General features: G+C 40.7%; 1 protein-coding gene across 2 annotated transcripts in view; it reads left to right on the top strand.

Moving 5' to 3' along the window:
- MRPS28 (mitochondrial ribosomal protein S28) overlaps window positions 1-23086 on the top strand; it is a 207966-nt gene that overhangs the window by 101284 nt on the left and 83596 nt on the right. Inside the window, exon 3 of one of the 2 annotated variants that reach the window (XM_019453340.2) lies at window positions 5401-5699. The exons of the other annotated variant lie outside the window; for it this stretch is intronic. Coding sequence (XP_019308885.1) covers window positions 5401-5566 — 166 coding nt within the window. The 3' untranslated portion in view covers window positions 5567-5699. Of the gene's footprint in view, window positions 1-5400; window positions 5700-23086 lie in introns of those variants that run through there. 2 annotated transcript variants of the gene reach the window in all.

Here is a 23086-nt window from a genome sequence, read left to right as displayed (position 1 = left end):
GTGGGCGAGGCAGCCCTACTCCAGCCTGTCAGTGGTTTTTAGGTGCATTTCTCCATATTATATATTCCTGACTTTTTTTTTTTCTTTTGGTCTATCTAAATTATTCACCCTAAACAACTCTTGTCATCACTTATGGAAAACATCTGTTACTCTTGAAACTTGTTAATGGTAGCCACAGAGTTTTTCAGAGATTCTCATTTTCCTGGCCTGTTGTGTTTATATAAACTGTCCTGTCTTCCTGCACTTGATTATATATAATAAACCTAATCCTAGGCCAGAGTTTCTCAAGTAGTGACCAGAGAAGCCTGAATCAGAATCACCTGGGAAGCTTGCTCAAAAGGTAAATTCCTAAGTCTCATCTCAGATTTGCCAGCTTACTTTCAGGCTTGCGTCCCTCCATTTGCATTTTTAACCGGTACTCCAGGTGTTTCTGGTATACTAGAAAGTGTGGAAACCACTGTTCAAAAGGCTGCATTATGTGAAATGTCTTCATGGGGCTGTGAGAGGCATATATGAAATCCCTGCCCTTAAGGATCTTACAGTCTCATAGAGAAGGTAACGCTTACATGCAATCAACTGTAATACAAAATAAAAATTAAGTACCATAAAAGTAGAAACAGCTACTTCTAGATAGCAGAAGAGAATCTTTTAAAGGTTTGTTTTGTTTGCTTTGTGTAGTGCACAATGTGTATATTTGGATAATTCTTATTTCACCACACATACAGGCCTGTAGTTTGCTTTTCATCTCCATTATCATCTCACTGGATAATTCCCAGAATTTCCATAATTTTTGGAAGTGAAGGCAACGCTTTCATATCACTAAAGGCTAATGCATCTAAAACTGGGGACAGACTTCTGCATTCCATAAATTACCAAGCATACTGGCACTCAATGGTGTTCCTGTTTTTATTTTGTAATTGGAGATTTTTGCCGTTAATATGACACAGAACCACTTACACTGAGAGCTTCCTCTTCACTGCGACTGTGCCCAGAATTGGTGCCCCTGGTGTTTGTGACATGTGCAACTCTTTTTATAAAAAGTCACTGTTCCTTTCCTCATGATAAGTTTATAGTCCAGCTATGAGTAATGCTCCTAAAAATAAGTAAAAAGAAATAAGCCGACAATGAACAATGAAAGAAGAAAACCAATGTTTATTAACCACTATGTGCTAGGCACGATGCCAAGCAAATTTCAGAGAGGTTAAGTGAATGCACCAGTCCACACAGCTGCTAAAGCCAAGAAAGTAGAAATTCTAGATAATCTGTGACCTGGTGGCTTTTATCAGTAAGTGTCATGTTAATTTATTGACAGACATTTGAGTACCTGCTACATTGGCACTGGAAGGATACAGAGATAAACCCAGTGCCAGATCTTGGGGGAGCATAGAGACTAAAGAGAGATCAGAGAGTTGCACAGATAACCAAGACAAGTAAGTGAGAGGCACTAACATTTGCAGTCATGTGCTAAGCATTTTCAACGTATTATCCCATTTAACCTTCACAGTAAACCTGCAAAATGGTTGGAATCTCTCTTATTGTAGATGAGGAAATTATGGTTCAGGGAAAGCCACTCAGGGTTACCCAACGCGTAAGTGGCAGGGCTCAGATTTGCATCCAGGTCTATGACTGCAAAACCTCTTTCTTCCATGGGAGTTCCAGTGACAGACTCTTCATTCCGACAAGGAGAATGTCAAGGCTCTTGGGAGCTGCATTTGATGTATCCAGTTCTACCTGGAACTTAAGAATCAGGCAGATAGACAGTAAGTTCAAGGAAGGCTGGCAATAGAAGCAAAGGTACAGAGGAATAGAAGTATGTGGGAATGGACATCAGGCCAAGATATGGAAGCCATCTTGAGAAGTGGGCCCAAAACATGGGCCCTGGGAAGATTAGACCTCAAGCTTCAGCTAAGGGGTAATGAGACTTGTAGGGTTAAGATCAAGAAATACCTGTGTTAAAAAATGAACTAAAGTTGCTAATTGGATATTGCAGGAATGGAGGGAAGGAGGGGTCAACATGAATCAAAGCTGATTGAATCGCTGTGAGTCATGCTGTGAGGACAAATGAAAGAATCTGTTAGAACATAAGTTATAGCTCCAAGTAATATAGAAAATAGTGTTCACCTTTACCTTGCCTATGAACCAACCTTATTTTTCCAGAGGATAATTCATATAGAATATGTCCTGTAATTGCTGTTTTCTAAGATTATAAGGCTATGCTCAATATTTTAGGATATCTCTTTAATTTTTTAAACAAAGACAGAAAATAAGATCTATGCTGTCAAATACACACTCATGTATACACACGTGTGAATAAATAGAAGAACTAGAAAATATGACTGACTTCATTATTTTACACAGTTTTACAAAAGAATATTTACTTCTATTATCAGAAAGAAAAATAAGTTTTTTTAAAAAAACCAAGTAGCCTTCATCTTTATTTGATAGATCATTTATAAATTCCTTCAGAATACCTAATTAAACATTGTATGGAGACTATTCATTATATGGCCTACAAAAATCATTTTTCAGTGACTTTTTTTGAGAACTTTGTTTCTTTCCATTTATGTAAAGTTGTTTAATTTAAAATTAGAATACTTGATGGGCAGGCACACCTCAGAGATAATGCAGGCTTGGTTCCAGGTCACCACAATGAAGCAAATATTGCAGTAAAGCAAGTCAAATGAATTTTTTTGTTTCCCAGTGCATGTAAAAGTTATGTTTACCCTATACTTTAGTCTATTAAGTGTGAAATAATAGCATTATGTCTAAAAAAGCAATGTATAGTTCACCCTTGAACAATGAAGGGGTTACGGCTGCTGACCCCCCCCCCCCCCCCCGTGCAATCGAAAACCTGCATACAATTTTGACTCCCCAGAAACTTAAACTAATAGCCTACTGTTGGGGCACCTGGGTGGCTCAGTTGGTTAAGTGTCTGACTCTTAATTTCAGCTCAGGTCATGATCTCTCATGTTTAGGTTACTGAGATCAAGCCCCACGTTGGCCTCTGTACTGACAGTGAGGAGCCTGCTTGGGATTCTCTCTCTCCTTCCCTCCCTGCCCCTCCCCACCTCAAAAATAAATAAACATGGAAAACTTTTTTAAAAACAGCCTATTGTTGACTGGAAGCCATACCGATAATATAGTCAATTAACACGTAATTTGTATGTTATGTGTATTATATACTGTATTCTTACAATAAAATAAGCTAGAGAAATGAAAATGTTATGGAAAATACTAAGGAAGAGAAAATACATTTATAGTACTATACTGTATTTATTAGAAATCCATGTATAAGTTGGACCCATGGATTTGAAACCCTACTCAAAGCTTAACTGCATATACTTTAATTAAAAAATACTTTATTGTCGGGGCACCTGGGTGGTTCAGTTGGTTAATCGTCCCGACTTCGGCTGGGGTCATGATCTAGCAGTTCGTGAGTTTGAGCCTCGTGTTGGGCTCTATGCTGACAGCTCAGAGCCTGAAGCCTGCTTCGGATTCTGTGTCTCCCTCTCTCTCTGCTCCTCCCCCACTTGCACCCTGTATCTATCTCTCTCTCTCTCTCTCTCTCTCTCTCTCTCTCTCTCTCAAAAATAAAGATTAAAAAAAATTTTTTTAAATACTTTATTGCTAAAACCTGCTAACCCCTATCTGACCTTTCAACTAGTAATCACTAATCACAGATCACCAAAACAAATATAACAATAATGAAAAAGTTGGAACTATCGTACGACCCCCAAAATGTGACAGACCCAAGGTCAGCAAATGCTGTTGGAAAAATGGCGGCGATACACTTGTTTGGCACGGGGTTGCCACAAACCTTCAACCTGTAAAACACGTTATACCTGCAAAGCGCAAAGCAAAGTACAGTGAAACAAGGTATGCTTGTATATTTAGATCCTTAAAGATTTTGGGATTGCAGTCATTGGCAATATTTTCATTCACCTGTAGCTTTTCATAATGTTGATGTTAAACCCTTAAAACATTTGATCAAGGAAGAAGATGAATGAATATAAGTTTCATTTGGTATTGTAAAATATTTTATTGATCAAAGTGAGCCATCATGCATGTTAGGCTGTCATTACACTTTAATTATAGTGCAGTCAGTCCTCAGCACTTAAGTACTTTACATTTAGACCTTTTTCCATTTTGCTTTTGTAAAATATTCTTTACTTTAAAAGAAGATTTGGGGGGCACCAGAGTGGCTCAATGGGTTAAGTGTCCCAACTTCGGCTCAGGTCATGATCTCGCCATTCAGAGTTTGAGCCCTGCTTTGGGCTCTGTGCTGACAGCTCAGAGCCTGGAGCCTGCTTTGGATTCTGTGCCTCCCTCTCTCTCTCCTCTCTCTCTCTCTCTTTCTCAAAAATAAATAGACATTAAAAAAATATTAAATAAAAATGAGAAGTTCTTAACTTTAGGAAGAAAGCATGTATCTGAAAATCTTTTTCCCTCGATATTCGCTGATTTTAAAAATGAATAACATATTGGGGCACCTGGGTGGCTCAGTCTGTTAAATGTCTGACTCTTCATTTTGGCTCAGGTCACAAACTCATGGTTAGTGGGATTGAGCCCCACGTCAGGTTCTGTGCTGTCAGCACAGAGCCTGCTTGGGAGTCTCTCTCTTTCTCTGTCTCTCTGCCCTTCCTGCATGTGCATGCTGTCTGTCTGTCTCTCTCTCAAAATAAATAAATAAATATTTTAAAAAATGAATGACATATTAAAATAAATGTTATTTGCAAGAATTGACTTGTTTGAATTTTGTTTATAAGATCTTTTTTTTTTTTTTTAATATATGAAATTTACTGTCAAATTGGTTTCCATACAACACCCAGTGCTCATCCCAAAAGGTGCCCTCCTCAATACCCATCACCCACCCTCCCCTCCCTCCCACCCCCCATCAACCCTCAGTTTGTTCTCAGTTTTTAACAGTCTCTTAAGTGTTTATAAGATCTTTAAAAGTCACTTCAAGGTTACAATTCTTATACAACTAAATTTTCTGTCAAAAACAACTCTTTCTCACGCACTAGTATAAAGTGTTTTTTTAAAAAAGGACATATTCTTTATCTTGAGCCACCACATTAAAATTAGAATTTGAGTTTTACTTTAAACTACTTGTTTAGGGAGCCTGGGTGGCTCAGGCGGTTAAGCGTCTGACTTCGGCTCAGGTCATGATCTCGTGGTTCGTGAATTTGAGTCCTGCGTCGGGCTCTGTGCTGACAGCTTGGAGCCTGGAGCCTGCTTCACATTCTGTGAGTGTGTGTGTTTGCGTGTGTGTGTCTCTGCCCCTCCCTCCCCTACTCATGCTCTGTCTCTTTCAAAAATAAACATTAAAAAAAAAATTAAACTACTTGTTCATGTTGTGCTATGCAGAATTAATGGAATTTTTTTTTTCTTACTATCCAGGAAATACCAGAAAGGAACCAGAGTCCGACTGCGTCTATTAGATCTTGAACTCACATCTAGGTTCCTGGGAGCCACCACAGATACAACTATACTTGAGGCTGATGCGATTCTCTTAGGACTCCAGGAGAGTAAAGATGCCAAATCAAAAGAGGAACATCGTGAATAATAAATAAACTTTGCTTAGTGCATTCACTCCTTTTTTTGTTGAACCCAGATATTCATCAAGAATGCAATTAGAAAATTGTAAGTAAATGATTGAAAGAAGACATAATAAACGAAAGCTATAATTATGGCTCTTATTTGTTAGAATTTTCTTTAGCTGTTTCTCCCCTCCTCCCTTTTTACACCCATTCTTCCCTTTGATTGGGGAAATATAAACTGTTCTGGGAAATTCTGTCATTCAACAAATATGTTTTGAGTGCTTGCTATGTGCATGGCACTATTTGAAACAGCAGTAAACAGATGAGACAAAATTGCTTGCTTTGTGGAGTTTACCTTTGACTGGAGGTAACAGAAAATAAATAAAATACATACTACTACGTTAGACAGTGATCTATGCTGAGGACAGAATAAAGCAGAGAGGGCAGGAGACCTGAATAGATATTTTTCCAGAGACATACAGATGGCCAACAGGCACCTGCAGAGATGCTCAACATCACTTACCATCAGGGAAATGCAAATTAAACCACGATGAGATATCACCTATTATATCACCTATTAAAATGGCTGCTATCAAGAAGATAAGAAGTTACAAATGTTGGTGAGGATGTGGAGAAAAGGGAACCTTCTCACACAGTTGGTGAGAGGGTAAGTTGCTGCAAGCACTATGGAATACAGTATGGAGTTTCCTCAAAAAATTAAAAATAGAAATATGCTATGATCTAGCGACGTCACTTCTGGGTATTTACCTGAAGAAAACAAAACGCTAACTTGAAAAGATATCTGAACCCACATGTTCTTTGCAACTCTATTTAAAATAACCAAGATGTGGGGCGCCTGGGTGGCTCAGTAGGTTAAGCGTCCGACTTCAGCTCAGGTCGCTATCTCACACTCCGTGAGTTCGAGCCCCGCGTTGGGCTCTGTGCTGACAGCTCAGAGCCTGGAGCCCGTTTCAGATGTGTCTCCCTCTCTCTCTGCCCCTCCCCTGTTCATGCTCTGTCTCTCTCTGTCTCAAAAATAAATAAACGTTAAAAAAAAATTAAAAAAAAAATTAAATAACCAAGATGTGGAAGCAACCTATGTGTCCGTCAATGGATGGGTAGATAAAATGTGTGGTATGTTGTAAATATGTGTGGTGATGATGTTCGCTAGACTTACTGTAGTGATTGTTTTGCAATAAATATCTATTATGATACACACCTGAAACTGATGTTATTTGTTAACTGTATCTCAACAACAACAACAAAATAAAGCAGAGAATGGGTTGTAAGGTGACAGATTGAGATTTAAGAGTAGTGTCAGTGGATATCCTCACAGAAGAATCCACTTTTTTATAATACATAATTTTTATTTTTCCATTGATACAGTATTTAGAAAAAAACTCTTATCTTTTTAACTGAGGTAATTGACACATAACATTTTATTGGTTTCAGATGTACAACATAATGATTCAATATATGTGTATAGTGTGACATGATCACCATAATAAGTCTAGTTAACATCCGTTGCCATACATAGTTTCCAGGAATTCACTTAACAAAAAAATTTTTTTAATGTTTATTTATCTTTGAGAGATAGATAGAGTACAAGTGGGGGAGAGTTAGAGAGAGAGAGAGAGGGACACAGAATCCAAAGCAGGCTCCAGGCTCTGAGCTGTCAGCACAGAGCCCGATGTGGGGCTCGAACTCACAAACCATGAGATCACGACCTGAAGTGAATTAAGACGCTTAACCAACTGAGCCACCCAGGCACCCCATCTAGGAATTCACTTTTGAATAATGTCTGAAGGAAATGAGGGAGCTAGCACGTGGGTCCCTGAGAAAGAATAGCTAGGGCAAAGGCCCTGAGGCAGGACTGTGCCTGTCCAGTTTAAGGAACAGGGAGGAAGCCATTACAGCTAAGAGAGGAATAAAAGATAAACCTAGGGAGTGGGAAGTAGGAGAGGCCTTGTAGGTCCTGGTATGGACTTTGGCCTTTATTTACTCTGAGATGGAGGGTCTTTGAGGATTCTGAGTGGAGGAGGAATATGCTGTGACATTATAAAAGGATCCTTCTGAGTAGACTGAAGATTAACAGCAAAGCAAGACCTCTGAGGAGAGAGTTAGTGGGTAATCCAGATGAAAGGTGATGGCAGCTTGGAGGAGTGTGGTAGCAATGCTGGTCCTGAAAAGTGGTTGCAATCTGGATATATTTTGAAGGTACAGACAGTGGTATTACATAACATTGGATATGGAGTATGAGCTAAAGAGGGTGGTGAGGGATGACAGCAGGGTGTTTGGCCTGGACAGCCAGAAGAATGGATTTGCCGATAACCAGGATAGGGAAAAGCCGGTTTGAGGGGACTATCGAGAACTCAATTTAGAATATGTTAAATTTGAGGTGCCTATTAGCCACCTAAGTGACGATGTTCGGAGGCAGCTGGCTATATGGGTCTGAAGTTCATGCGAGAGGTCTGGACAGAAGATGGAAATGTACACATCACAGACACTCTGTCATACTTCACAAACTGTGTAGCTCAAGAATCTAGGCACTCCCACTGGGCCCTTTCATTCCTTGTGGCACCACCGAAGTCCTTCAGAGGCACCTAGCTGGTTGGTCTAGGAGGGTCCAGACAGCTTCACTCACTCATCTGGTATTTTGGCAAGGGTGGCAGAAAGGTTAGGTTTGGCTAGACTGTGACCAGAGCACCTGTATGTGGCCCCTCTAGCATGATATGTGTCAGGGGAGTTCGACTGCTTGCATGGTGGCTCGTGTTCCCCAGAGCATTCCAGGACAGCCAGAGAGAAACTACATGGCCTTTTCTACTTAGCCTGGGAAGCCATGCCTCTTCACTTCACTCGCTGGGTCATAAACGAGTTAGTAGGCCAGCCCAAATTCAAGAGGAGAGGAAGGAGCCTCCACCTCTTGATGGCAGTGTGGCAGCCTCACACCGTAGGAGGTCACCTGGGATGAGAGAGATTGTTGTGCTCATCTTTGGAAAATACCACATCCACCCCCAACTGGGTCACACCCAATAATCACCACCTCCAAAAATGCCAGATCTGAAATCTGAGATCCTTCTACTCTCTGACCTTCCTGCTCCCTCACTTTGTATGCCCAACAGAACACTTTTTCAAAATTTGGGGGGCTCCAGTCTATTGACTTTCAATTTTTCACTCATCACCTCCTTCGTGTTCACAATACCCTCCTTACCCAGGTTGAAAGTTCAGGGTGCATCAAATAATTATTTCCTTGCAAGTCAAGTTTTCTTAAGTCCTGTCATCTCAAACCCTCCTTTTCTTAGTTGGCAAAACTCCAACCCTAATGAAATCTGTCTACCTACTTCATGTCTATACCAAGAAGTTTGATATTACAGGAGAAACCTCACTATCATAGTGATTGGTATTGTTTTAAATCTGGAGTTCCAGATTAACGTACCAGACTAATGTACACGTCTAACATTACTCCCTCCAAAGTCTCACTAAAACTCTAATAGAGATGGATGGATGGATGGATGGATGAGTGGTGGATGGATAGATGCACAAACACATCACACACAAAAAAAACTCAAGTAGGAGAAAAGCAGGAAGAGAGGAATCAGCAATAAAACTTTGCAGTCTGGGAAGTGGATGAATAGACATTGACTTAGCAGAACAGAGATAGACAAATTCTGAGCTGGCAGTGGGGAAAGTGGGGAACCCACCTGATTTACTGCAGAATCCTCAGGATGTTCAGTAAGTGGCGATACTGGCTACTTCTGGATCTGGGAATGAATTGGGGGAAGAGGGAGGACAAAATAAGGGAGACTGGGTAAAAGCTGTCTGAGAAATAACCTAGATTCCTTTTTTCACTCCATTCACTCTACTTCAACGATGTGGCTGCCTGCCTCCACCCAGAGTGACCCTCCAACCCCAACATAAGTCTGGCAGTTTAGTGTTTACATTCAGTTGTCTTTATTATTTTTTAAAGTTTATTTATTTTGAGAGAGAGCACAAGCAGAGAGGGGCAGAAAGAGAGGGAGAGAGAGAGAATCCCAAGCAGGCTCCGCACTATCAGCGCTGAGACTGATGTGGGGCTTGAACTCATGAACCACAAGATCATGACCTGAGCTGAAACCAAGAGTTGGCTGCTTAACCAACCGAGCCACCCAGGTGCCCTGATTCTGTTATCTTTCTTTATGGGAAGGATGAAGGTGTATGTGTGTGGTGGGGGCGGGCAGGGTGGGGTTTGAAGGAGGAAGGCAAATGCATAGACATCAGTGCGCCAGACCAGACAATTTCAGCGTACTCTGAAGACGTGGAAGGCAAGACGAGTGTCATCTCAGCTTGGAGGAGGTGTGGTCAGGAGAGAAGACAGAATCTATACCCTCGGATGTTTCAGATCCCACAACCAAACACTACGTTCCAATATTCAAAGGCTCATCACCAGAAAGTGCCTATTCATCTCATGACACCAATCTAAAGGCTAGTTTTTAATCACTCAAGTTCTCAGTTATACTGGGTTGAATAGTGCCCCCCCCCATTCATGTTCACTCAGAACCTGCGAAGATGACCTTTTTTGAAATCGTTTGGACATCTAATCAAGTTAAGATGAGGTCATGCTGGATTAAAGTGGATCCGAAATGCAATACGACATCGTCCTTACAAGAATAGGCAAATTTGGGTACAGAGACACAGAAACACGGGGAATGTCATGTGACAACTGAGGCAAAGATTGTAGTTGCACTGCCACAAACTAAGGAATGCCAAGAATTGCTTGGTTATCACTAGAAATGAGACAGGTATGGAACAGATTCTCCCTCTGAGGTCCCAAGAAGAAAACCACCCAATGACACCTTGATTTCAGACTTCTGGCCTTCCGAAATGTGACATTGAATCTTGTTGTTTTAGCCACCCAATTTGTGGTAATATGTTATGGAAGCCCCAGGAAGCTGATCCACCAGGCATATATGAGAAGTGTGATATCTTGTCAGGCATTGATTTCCCAGCCTACACATCTGTCCCATGCTTTGACCCCCGCAGTCCTATTGGGAGCCTGTACCGTGCCTGGTTTCCTGTGCTCCATGTAATAGTCTTTCTTGCTTCACTTCTTTCTATAGCCTGTCCTCTATTTGCAGCCTTGATTAAAACACCAGGGTGTTTTAAATTAAGGTGGTTTGATTAAATCCACCAGGGTCTGAATCTGGAGAATCAGTCCCCCCAAACACCAGCCACCTATTTAAAATCACCCAGGTGGAGAGATCCGAGAAAATCCGTTTCCAGTGAACCATCTTTGTTCCTTTAATATTATTAAAGTAAGGCAAGTATTTGAATCAAGTCAATACTCTTTTTTTACAAGTCAACTAGTCATGCCAAACAAATGACCAGAACAACTAACTCACGGTGTTTGTGTCAGGTCAGGTCATCTGGGAAGCAGACGCTAACAGTAGGAAGGGCAACTCTGAGGGAAAGGCTGGTGAGGAATAATGGGAAAGGGAGCAAGATTGTATAGACTTTAAGGCAAGATTCAGTTGTGTAGACATTTACATATTCCCTAGCAGCTGAAACCTCTGATTAATCAAGAGTTTATGTTTCTAATCAATAAATGTAAAGGAATTCTCTCTAATAAATATTGATGGTGGTACATCTTTAGAAACATAGTAGATTATATTTTCTTATATCCCTGAAATTAATTTTAAATACTAAACCTGGCCTGTGCTAGGGAAAGCATCTTGTGTAGAATTTATATAGATGGAGAGATGCTAGGGAGAAAGGTGACAGCAAATAGAAACAGTGTGCGGAACACGTGGTGATTTGGCACATTTGCTCATGCTAACGTGAACTGACTGCACAGAGATTTTGTGGAAGGTGGAGGCAAGACACCACAGGCAAGTCTCTGGGTGAGGCCATAGGGTTGGGAGGACCTAAGATAATGACCCCATGCCTCTGCAATAGAGGTGAAGATTATAGTGTTTTGTCCCAATATGCAAATAAATCCTGTCGGGCCCTAGGACAGGCCCTATCATCTGGAGGGAGATGGCGTTGGTATAGGAAATCAACTCGACAAACAGGCCCTTATTGAGGGGAGAGAGAAAGCCTCACTCTTCTCTGGGCCTCATTTTCCTAGGCCTTGACTTGGAGCGGTCTAGATATGTTTGAGGGAACACTAGTGAAAGCAGAAGCTGGTCTCTGGCTTGAGGCAGGAGGGCAGAAACAAAGCCAGAATATACCCCTAGGGTCCTATATGGATGAGCAAAGCCTCATCTAAGTAGCTAAAGCTCTTTGTTACAGGTGAGCTCTGTGTCTGCTTCCCTCAAGAACCATGGAAACTATCGAGTCTTGTTTGCACATTACAGCCTTTTCTCAAGTGGTCATCCAGTCCACCCTGTAAACATCCATGACTGGTTACTTCCTACCTCCCGAGGCAGGCTTAGAGAATTATTTGGAAGATACCCACTGTAAAGTTAATTCACCTCACACGAGTAAGAATTTGAATTTCTGGTTTACCAGAGGATCGAACTTTGTGATCATTCTCCTTTTTGCCATTTGTGGAATGTCTTTTCTGGTTTTTCTAGTTCCTGCTCCACACCTGTCAAGTAACATTTAAGTTAGATTATATGGAGGCTGATTATAATATCCATTTGATAGATTTTCCAAGACCTTTTCTGGTCCATCAGTCATTTCAAAGTTCGTTAACACCTGCACCAGAAGGTGAACGGGAAAGGGAAAGATGTTAACGAAGATAGAAATGACTAATGGACCAGAATTTTTAAAAAAACAAAATTTCAAGCATGGAACCATCCTAACTTGTCATCCATTTTGTGGTTATGTTTGGAAATTCACTAGTATATTGGGCATCACTAAATACGTCTAAAAGATAGTTACGCAGAACATAACTCAGACATACCATTACTTGTGAGCAAGAAGCTTGCAGCATTTACCCACAGTCCTGGTCTCAGCTGCCCGCCTGAGTTGCATTCCCACTCCTTTTGGTATGGTTTTGAGAGTTGGGACATCATCTTTATCTACTGGCTTCTGTGGTATTTACTGCATCTAAAATGAAAGATTTTGCATGTAAATGTTGCCTGGAAAAAAACACAGTATCTTGCTTTCTTTTATTCATTCATCTGAAGTAATTATTGCTATCACAGTCTCATGTGCATTTTTTCCAAACCATAATGATTTGAGACTTATAGAGTATGGTAAAAGAGTTGGATTGTTTTTTCAAGCAGGCAATTTTGTGAAGCAACTGCTAGTAATCTGAGCCACTTTTTGGTTTCTAAAGATTTCATCTGTCTGCAGGGTGATTTCAGGATCCATACGGTTCCTTACCTGGGACCTTAAAATCCATTTTTGCACTTCCCACATGTAGAACGCAGGTGTGAGAATGTAAAATAAGTCACATTTGTTCATAGAGTTTCCTACCTCCTTTGGCTCAGAACATCCATGACTTCTTTGTAATTAGTTTAAAAGAAACATGGGGAGAAAGTTACAGTCTTCAAATAAACTGCATGTTTCCCTTAGGAATTCATACTAAAATGCGTATTTATTTTTAAAAACCAAATGATATGAATGTAGGAAATGCAATACTGGGTCAGCCCAATGGTCTAACCAGCCTGTGGTTTCAAAGTCTCATAGTATCCCATTAATGTTGGCCTCAGAAGTCTGAGGATTCATTTCAAACTCTCTGGTTTTCTTTAACATGCAAATCTGGATTTACCATTCATAGATTGATCTAAACCTTTCCTGAATTTACTTATATCTTCAACATACATCCACTAAAGAAACAATGAGTTTCCCAGTGGCAAGGGTACTACACCTTATCTATCCATCCTGAGATTATAGCAAGGGTTCTACTACAGGCCAGTGAAGAGATGAGATTAGTAATTCAGTCTATCACAGTCGTTCTCTTGGTCCTGACCATTTACATCCCTCCCACATGCAAAACTCACTCCATCCTATCGCACTGCCTCCCACTCCCTAAAGGCACATTTAATCATGATATCTGCCACCAGTCCAAGATCTTGTGATCCTTATCAGGTCCAGTTCCTGCTACTGATATCAGTTTTCTCCCTAGCATCTCATCATCTATAAAACTTTTACACAGAATGCTTTCCCCAGTATAGGCCAAGTTTCGTATATGCAAATAATTATAGGGATATATGGAAAATATAATTACTATTTTTCTAATGATATAACACAATCGATATTTACCAGACAAAATTCTTTAAAAATTTTATTAATCAGAAACATTGTAAACTCTTGAATAATCAGAGAGATTTCAGCTGCCAGGGAATATGTAAATGTCTACCCGGCCAGATCTTGCCTATAAAGCTCTAAAATGTATTACTCAGTTGCCTGTCCCCAAAACATTTCCTGCTTTTTAAAACAGAGAATACTGAACAGGATTTAAAGCTTTCCTTGATGACTCAGGGCTACCATTATGGAAAACAATTTCATAATGATGTGATTTCCTAGGGATTTTTAAGGTGGGTTAGAGCTGCTGCTCCTACCAAATGGCCCCAGAACTTGGCGCTCTTTAAATTGTTTTTTTAGCTTGTTACCTATCACCTCCCTTTGCTATCAGCTGATATTTTTTACTTAGGTCAATGTCCCTGCTTCTAGTACCCCCCCTGGGGACTCTTAATCTGTGTTAATCCAATTTTTGGTTATATACTAACTGACTCTCAGCAACTATTCTTTTTTGTTGTTGTTGTTGTTCTGTTTGCTTTAAACATTTTTGCCACCCTCCTTTCCCTGCTGTCAGCTGCCACTTTTATTGGTGTCTGTGTGTGCTTTTCAGCGTCTCACTTAATAGTATTGAGAGTAATTGTGTAGAATTGTAGAAATGTGCACAAATTTTGTGATAGCTATTTTCTATTTTGGAGTCTTTAAAAAAATTTTTTTAATGTTTATTTTATCTTTGAGAGAGAGACAGAGACAGACAGCACGGGTGTGAGAGGGGCAGAGAGAGAGAGGGAGACACAGAATCCAAAGCAGGCTCCAGGCTCTGAGCTGTCAGCACACGGCCTGTCGTGGGGCTTGAACCCATGAACCATGAGATTATGACCTGACCTGAAGTCGGACGCTTACCTGACTGGACCACCCAGGGACCCCTCTCTTTCAGAGCCTTTTGTCCATTATTTTCAGAACCACGGCTGTGTTTTAGATGTTAAAAGTTGTTTTCGGTCTATCGCTGAAATGAAAGGATTTAGAAAGAGAAAACAAATAAGAAAACAGACTATTTTTAAAATCAATTTTAAGAATGTTCTAATACATCTTCCTAGGCCTTATGTATCTAAATAAAAAAAAGTGGATGAAAGGAGGGTTGGATTCATTGAGTATTTCTGCTTTGAAGCCAATTAGTACTCTGTAGATTTATCTGTTAGAGGGTCATTTATACCTTCCTAATCGGTTGTAAATATCTCCAGGAAAGGAATTGCTTTTTACTTGTTTTTGTATCTGCTGTGCCCAACACAGTGTCAAACACATAGAAAATATTCACCAATATTTGTTGAAAGTACTTTGCTTGATTCAGTGGCCTTAATTGTACAAGATTTTCCATCAGTAAGAGAAAGATGAATTGTTCGGCAAAGTCTGCTCGTCAAGGTAGGAAGCAGACATTTTTAGCCGTGAGATGGCTCAGATCTCCCAGATGACCTTCTGTTTCACTCTTCCTTTCTTCCGGTCGTCACACCAACTCCTCACCTGTACTGCCACCCCATGATTTCTGAGTAAATCACTTTGTTTTAGAGCTTTGAACAAAAATTAAAAGATCATGCCACATGAACAGATTTCATGCATCTGGATTTCAAGTATGCATCTGAGTTTGGTTCGTATCTCCTGGTAATTTTATAGCAAAAAGCTGGTCACTGGGCCCATGTCTGCATGTTTAGCATTTTGCTGACCTAGAGGGCAGGAATAAGAGGTGACTGTGTGTGTGACCTGAAGGGACGTCTCATTACTTTATGTTAACTGTGATTTTTTATTTCTCTGTTGGCACAAACATTGGAGTGTTCACTGTATTCCCTGCAGCCAGGAAAGAATTTCTCGAGTCTAAAGATTGTGGTCAGTTTGAGGAGACTGAAAAGGGGAGGGCACAGAATTCCTTTTTCCTTATTTTAGCCCTCTGGTTCTTTCATGAATGCATGCAGGCCTTAAAGACTCAGTGCACACTGCTTTCCTGCCTCTGAGCTCTTTTCCTTCCATCCCTCCTAGATATTGTTTACCCAAGTGTTGACAGGCAGCTTTTTGCTCAAGGATGCTGGAAAGATGGTTACACTGAAGCTAAACATTTGGCTCCCTGTCCAATACCACAAAAAGTGGACAAGGGGTGCCTCTTAATCAAATCTGTCCTCACAAAGAGATAATCTCTGCTCTTTGGTTTGAGAACCACTCACATGCCCCTGCACTCATAGCAAATGATGGCTTGTTAAACTTTTCTCCATGTATACACACAAAACAGTGTCACTCAAACACAGTGACTAATCACATGGTCCACACGGTAAAACTTCCATCAATTCCATCTGTTTCTTCTAGCCCACGCTTCACAGACTAAACTGTGACGTAACAGGTGAAATACTTCCATTTACCTAAGGATGAAAACACAAGCAATGGAAGCTATGAGAGAGGCCCAGCTAGACTCAAACATCTAACATCAGACAGCCCTCTTATATATGCTCTCATGGGAAAGTTCTAGGGATTTTTTCACTTAGTTCCTTATTAGGACTTCAGAACACATAAGCAGAACTGCTCTGTGCTGTGTCCACTGAAAGTTATAGTTAAAACAGCAACAATGATTAAAGAAACATTTTTCAACAGTCATGTGTACTTTATTAGCACCAATGTAAGCTGCGTGCTGGAAGTTACTCCTTTCTCTGACTCCAGTTGAGCTTTATGAGACTGATTCCCCAAGGAATAGATGAGAGGGCACCAGTGCACCTTGTCTTTGTGGACTTGAAAGTGACTTTAACTAGAAGTCATCGCTTCCAGATGGATATTCGACCCCAGCATGTTAAAAAAAAATTTTTTCCCCAGTAGAATAACACAGAGATAATAATTTCTGTCTCTGGAGAAGGGAACTCCTCCTTTCTGGATCTAGACCTATTACCCTTTTTATAGTGATACAGAAAGGACAAAAGTATGTAATTCTCTATCTTAGATTTACTAATTCCATGTTTCTGATGTTTTCTGGTCAGTTCTTATGATGGGTTACCTCTGTGGTAGATAACTTACCACAATAACCTTTCAAAATCTTGTCTAAAAGGCACAGAAAAGTATTATGAATTTTTAAAATGACATTTTCTCACAATACTTTTAGTGTTTTGAGGTTACATTAAAAACCAGGAATATCTGTGTCATACATCCCCCTCAAAGTGGGTATCTCTCAAATAATGACTAAAGGATTGTTAAGTTTGTTGGTATCCCTTCTTAGTCTACTTTTATATTAATTTTAGGTAGTAATTTACAACATTAATTTTTAAGGATTTATATCATAATTCCAGTAGAAAATGAGTGACTTATAAAAAATTCTACTTTCAATTAAATCACCGCTGAGTCAGAAATTTATTTGTGCAATTGAAACCCTTCTGCATGATTCCTTCGGGACCCGAGTAATCTGGATATACAAGCACCCAGATATTCCAGAACCCTTGTCTCCGGCTGACCTAATGTTGCAGAGACTGCAGAATCCCACAGGGTAGCCTGTGCCTGGAAGTGCAGCCTCCAGCCAGCCTCTCGCTACCTCCCCACCTCTCTTATCCCACTTCCTGCCTCCATGTCTTCCAAGCCCCAGACAGTCTGGCTTAACTAGCTTTCCGGGTAGGCAGGGCTCACTACAGGCATTTCCATTGTAATAAATGCTTAAAGGAAACAAATAGAATCAGCAGCAAACGGTAATACATTTTACAGGCAGGTATTACATTTTCAGTTTTTCTTAGGACTTGTTGGATTTCTTTCCAGTTGGTCCTGGTCTTTTCACTTCTGTTTGCCTATGTTTTTAATCTTCTCAAAATAGCTTATCTTGAAATCTTGCTTTCCGTTTTGTATAGGACTCAGAAGGAGAATGGCGCCTTTCTGAAAAGCCAAATAACTCTGTGTCATATTGTAACAAACAGAGCCTTTACTTGGGAGCAAAGTATCACCATAGTTAAATGCTCTCCAGATGCCTGCTTTGCCACCAGAGTGTAAACAGATATTTTCCAGCCTGTATTTACCTCTTCGAAATGCAGCCCTTAAAAAAAGAAGAAAAAAAAAGGCATTAAGAGGTTCTCGCCTCTAACTCTGGACACTTAGTATTTTCCTCCAGTTAAGGTGAATAAGAAGGATTAGAACCTAGCCTGTCATTCTGGAAACTCTGTTGACTGGCTTGCCAGTGTGAAAGTTCCCTTGAACCATGGTTGGGTGGTGGGCGGGGGGGGGGGGAGGGTTGCCTTTCCTGGACGCATTCCTGCTCCCTAGAGGCTTTCAGTTAGACAGAATAAAAAATGAGGAACAAGTAGAAAAGCTTAAATGTTTAAATTAGCATAATCCAGTATGGGGATCATCTCTGATAATGTCTAAATTCTGTAAATCCTTGGAGCACTCCACTTGGCCCGAGGGGCTCCTTTGAAAGACACTTTGGACATAACATTCCTTCTAGCACTTTCTGGGGATGAGTACAGGGGTGAACACAGCCAATACAGCCCTGGTATCTCTGAGCTTACACTTCAGTGGGGAAACATATTGTATACATACTCTCAAAAATAAATATACAAGCAGAAATTTGGTAAGTTCCAGAAAGAAAAAGCTCAGTTTGCAAGGGAACGTAAGTTGGTAACTCAGTTTAGATTAGAGTAATCAGGGGAAATTGGGGATGGGAAAGGAAGAGGGGGAATATGGGACAGGGAGAGGGGGTGGACATCTAGATAAAAACAAAGTCATATGTGATGACCCAGCAGTGTGTGAGCACTTGTCCAGTTGCAAGGACTGAAGAAAATGCTAATATGAAGAGGTGTCAGGACCATTGGGTTCCATCAACAATGATGCTTTTTGCAAATCTGACAACTTTGAAACTGCTTCTTTGAAGACAATGAAAAATTCGAAAATTTAACCATCAGCACAGTAACTGTCACTTGGTTAGAGACGATCTAAAAATATTTGTGTGAGCTCTATTCATTAGGGATTGAGTTCAACTGCAAGTAAGAGAAAAGCCAACAACAGTGGCTGAAGCCATCTCACACAAGTACGAAGCTAACCAGCGGCTGGCTATTGGTGGCTCAAGGTCCCTGTGATTTTCTTGGCCATTCCCTCATGACTACAAGGTGGCTGCTTGGGCTCCAGGGTCAGTCACTATCTCAATTTTACAGGTAGGGACAGGGCTAATGTGTGCATCAGGAAAGCAAAAGCTTGGAACATGTCAGCAGAGTTCGCATGAATTTTATTGGCCAGAACAGTGTCATGCCAAGTTGCCAGAGAAGAGGAAAAGTATTTTTTAAGTTGGTCATCAACATTGGTTTCTGTTAATAAGGAAAAAGGGGAGTATGGATGTTGGATGGGTGATTAGTTGTCCTTGCAACCTAAGGTTTTTTAGCCTATTCTATGGTTGGACGTGCTTTTTTCTATTTCCATGCAAATGACTTCGTTGCATGTGTTTTAATAAATCATGACTTTGGGGCATGTGTTCATCATCCCTTATAGTCAGAAGAAGCCTGTTGTAATATTAACTGCACTTAAACCAAAATGCATCTTCTTGTGATGAATGCATTTGATTGACATTTGTGTTTAACACAGATTTGTTTCACTTAAGGCTGTGTCTTGTCCTGTTCCATAAAACTGGAGCATCTGATTGGTTCTGTTCCCCTGTTAAAAGGCACACAGTCATGTGTTGACTTCTGTAGCCTGTCTGTTGTGGCTTGGGGGTGAAAGAAAACCAAGAAATAAACTTTCTAAATGATTTAATCAATCCAAGATGTATACCATTTTCAGATCATCTAGTGTGCTTGTGTTTTAGAACTCTAGCTTTTCCCATCAGTATTTTCTGAGATCCTCATTTAATTGAACATCTTCCTGGGTTGAACTTGAGGAGCCAAGGCAATGACTGGGTATGAGTGGTAAAAAGCATGAAGTAGGCATAGCTCAAACAGCCATCTGGGTTACCATGGCTTACATCTTCATGGCCTCATGTATTATTTTAGCTGATGTTAGCATAGATGGTTCTGTACAGGTTTTGGCACATTTTGTGCTGACAGTGCCCCTTGAGCACATACCCATATGTGATAGCCAGCCTATATCATAGCCCCCAGTCATCTCTCCTTTCTTGTATTCCCATTCTTAGATAGTCCCTTCCCACATTGTGTCAAGGTTGGTCTGTGTGACCCATAGTATAGATACTATTGGCTAGATCATAAAAGACATTGTGGCTTCTGCTTGTTCTCTCTTGGATCACTCGTTCTGGGAAAAGCTGGCTGCTGTGCTGTAAAGACACACAGGCAGCTGTATGGAAAGGCCCATGTCATGAGTAAATAAAGCCTACTGAGAACAGCCAGCAAAGGACTGTGATGTCCTGCCATTGGCCATGTGAATGAGCCATCTGGGAAGCAGGTCTTCTAGCCCCAGTCAAGCCGTCAGATGACAGAGCCCAAGCTGACCTCTTGACTACAACATCATAAGTGACCCTGAGCTAGAATTACTCAGCTGCTCCCGTGTCCCTGATTTGCAGAAACTGTGAAATAATAATAGTTTGGGGTTTTAAGCCACTAGGGGTTATCTATTATGCAGCAATAGATAACAGATCACATATTATTGCTTTCTACCCTGGGGCACCACAGATACCGATGAGGGTTGGCTTGGTCCAAGCATCTGCACAGATCAGGAAGTTAACTCCTGAGGATAACCTTGACCAGTAAGATGGGAGCCAATGCATACATGAACTCACTTCCTATCTTTCAAGAGGACAATTCTGGAAAGCATTAAGTGGGCTTCTCAGGTGATCCCTGGAAAGATCAAGATCCTGCTTCCCAGAGCAGCGTGTTTCCCTCCTTTGCTGTCCTGCTCTGATCTCTCTTCCCCTCCCTACAATCGCCAAAATGTCTATCTGCACGCAGCCCTGGTGTCAACCCTTCCTTCGGGGAAGCCCAAGCAAAAACAGTGACAGTGTGAATAACTACCATATGCTCCCAGGACTGTGCCGAATGAGAATGTGAACATTTAACTTAATAGATGAGAGCAACCAGCTCACCCTGGCTCAAGTGGAATGTACAAATAAGAAGCTTGTTTTATTGGAGGATTTCTTTAGCAGTATAACGCTAAATTCTTTTTTTCTTTTCTTAAAGAAAGAAAATGTGAGCATTTTAGATGATGTCAGGTTTGAAAGTTTCCTAATTAGACGTTTACATGTCAGGGGCCCTCATAAGCCCATTCTCTTGCCATTTATGAGGAATAAAATAGCTCCTGAAGAGAAAAAGGTAAATTTTTCATATTGCATTCCTTGGTCCTTGGAAAAGAAAGCTCATTCACAATAGGCATGATTGCCAAGTTCGGGCACAGTTAAGAAGTTCCTTAGGGCTTTGGTATTCACAAAGGACCACCCCCACCTGCTCGCCTACACGGTGGTCTGCTGGAAGAATGAGGGCTCATTCCTAAATTTAAGGAACTCAAACCTGTTTCCCTATATTGAGAGTATCTTTCATAAGGTCTGTCCACATACAATCATTTTGTATATGGCATGTTTTGGGGTAACAGTTTGATGAGTTCTTTCAATTTCATACCAGCCATGGAGCTCCAAGATGGTGGAAGACATAGGTAGGTCTTTTAATGGGTGTTTTAGTTGGGTTGTCTCTTTCTGATGAAGAGAATTGTCATCATGAAATAGGATTCTTTTTCTGAGCCAAAAGAGTTTTCTTGCATTAATCTAATTTCATTAACCACCTGAAGTCTGAAGGAGTACCTTAAGGCCATTTGACTTCAAAAATTAAGGAAGCTACAATGGCTGGATTCTTTTTTTTTTTTTTTTTTAATATATGAAATTTATTGTCAAATTGTTTTCCATACAACACCCAGTGCTCATCCCAAAGATGCCCTCTTCAATGCCCATCACCTACACTTCCCTCCCTCCCACCCCCCCATCAACCCTCAGTTTGTTCTCAGTTTTTAAGAGTCTCTTATGCTTTGGCTCTCTCCCACTCTAACCTCATTTTTTTTTCCCTTCCCCTCCCCCATGGGTTTCTGTTAAGTTTCTCAGGATCCACATAAGAGTAAAAACATATGGTATCTGTCTTTCTCTGTATGGCTTATTTCACTTAGCATCACACTCTCCAGTTCCATCCACGTTGCTACAAAGGGCAATGGCTGGATTCTTTTGGCCACGACAGAGTTCTTCAGCTGCCAAAGAGATGGTCAGCAAGAAGACGGCAGAACTTCAGTCCATGTCCAAGTCCATTTTCACCTGACCCAGACTCAGGGTGATGTAGCATCCATTTACTTTTCATAGCCCTAACTGAGCTTACAAGTTCAAATCAGGGTTATGATGAAGGTAAAATCTATTCTGGCCATGAGCATAGTTTCACTATAAATTTGGGCTTCAACAGGAAGATGACAGAATGAGAGACCATCGGGTGGGAATTAGACACAAATGAGGACCACAGCAGAGGACAGTGGACTTTGGAATTGCAGAAACTGCAGACTTACCAAAGGGCTACTGGGCATTCATTCAACATGTATGGAGTGCCGCTATGTGCCTGATGCTGTGCTAACTATGTAAAGATGACAAAGGCACAGACCCTATCCTCAAGAAGCTCAGCCCAGCAAGAAATAGGACTTTGTTTTTTAGAAAAAGAAGTGATTCATCATTTTTGAAAATTTTTCATTTTGATGTTCGCAGACAAGGACCCTCAGTAAAGTTCGAGATTGATACAAGAATGGCAGTGACCCTGCTTCCTATTCTGTCCTCCTCTTTCCTGGTAAAATAATGTTATAAGATAATGTAATTGAAAGCTTTTGGAAAGTGCCTGACAAATGTTGAGTCTCCACCAAGCTAGGTGCATATAATGGCTCAAGGTCTCCAATTCCAATTCAGTTATTTTCCCTCAAAACACAAAAGCCTAGTTTCCTAGGACTTGCTCTCTTCTCCTTATCATTTGGTGTTTTCATCATGACCGCCACCTTTACTTGTTTCTTCTGAGGCAGGAGAGAGAGGCTGCACTGGAGCTTGTCCGTGAACTGAGACCCATTGAGAGCTGATCCTTTTGACCAAAGTATCAAAGCTGCGGATTAAGGAAACAGAAAGATCTGAAGCTTTGGTTTAAGAGTCAGGTCATGGAACTCTTTGAAGAGCTTGAGCTCTCGGAGGAAAAGTGTGAGACAAGTTCCAAATGCACATTCATACTTAGATAGAAGACACAGGAATATAAAGTCAAGTGATGGATTCCTTAGCAAACATAGCATACGTATCTTAATGAATGGTATAGCCTTTGATGAAAGTTTCCATGGTAGACAAAATGATTATTCCAGTTGCTCAAAGCAATTTCCTTTGGGAATTTCTTGAAAGTTGACAGACCATTCATTTGAATATCCTTAGTGGAAGGCATTTTATC

This window comes from Panthera pardus, unplaced genomic scaffold (assembly GCF_024362965.1).
Source record: "Panthera pardus isolate Hobbes unplaced genomic scaffold, ASM2436296v1 HiC_scaffold_7, whole genome shotgun sequence".
NCBI lineage: Eukaryota > Metazoa > Chordata > Mammalia > Carnivora > Felidae > Panthera > Panthera pardus.
The sequence above is the reverse complement of the archived record's forward strand: the minus strand, read 5'-3'. Positions and strand labels throughout refer to the sequence as shown.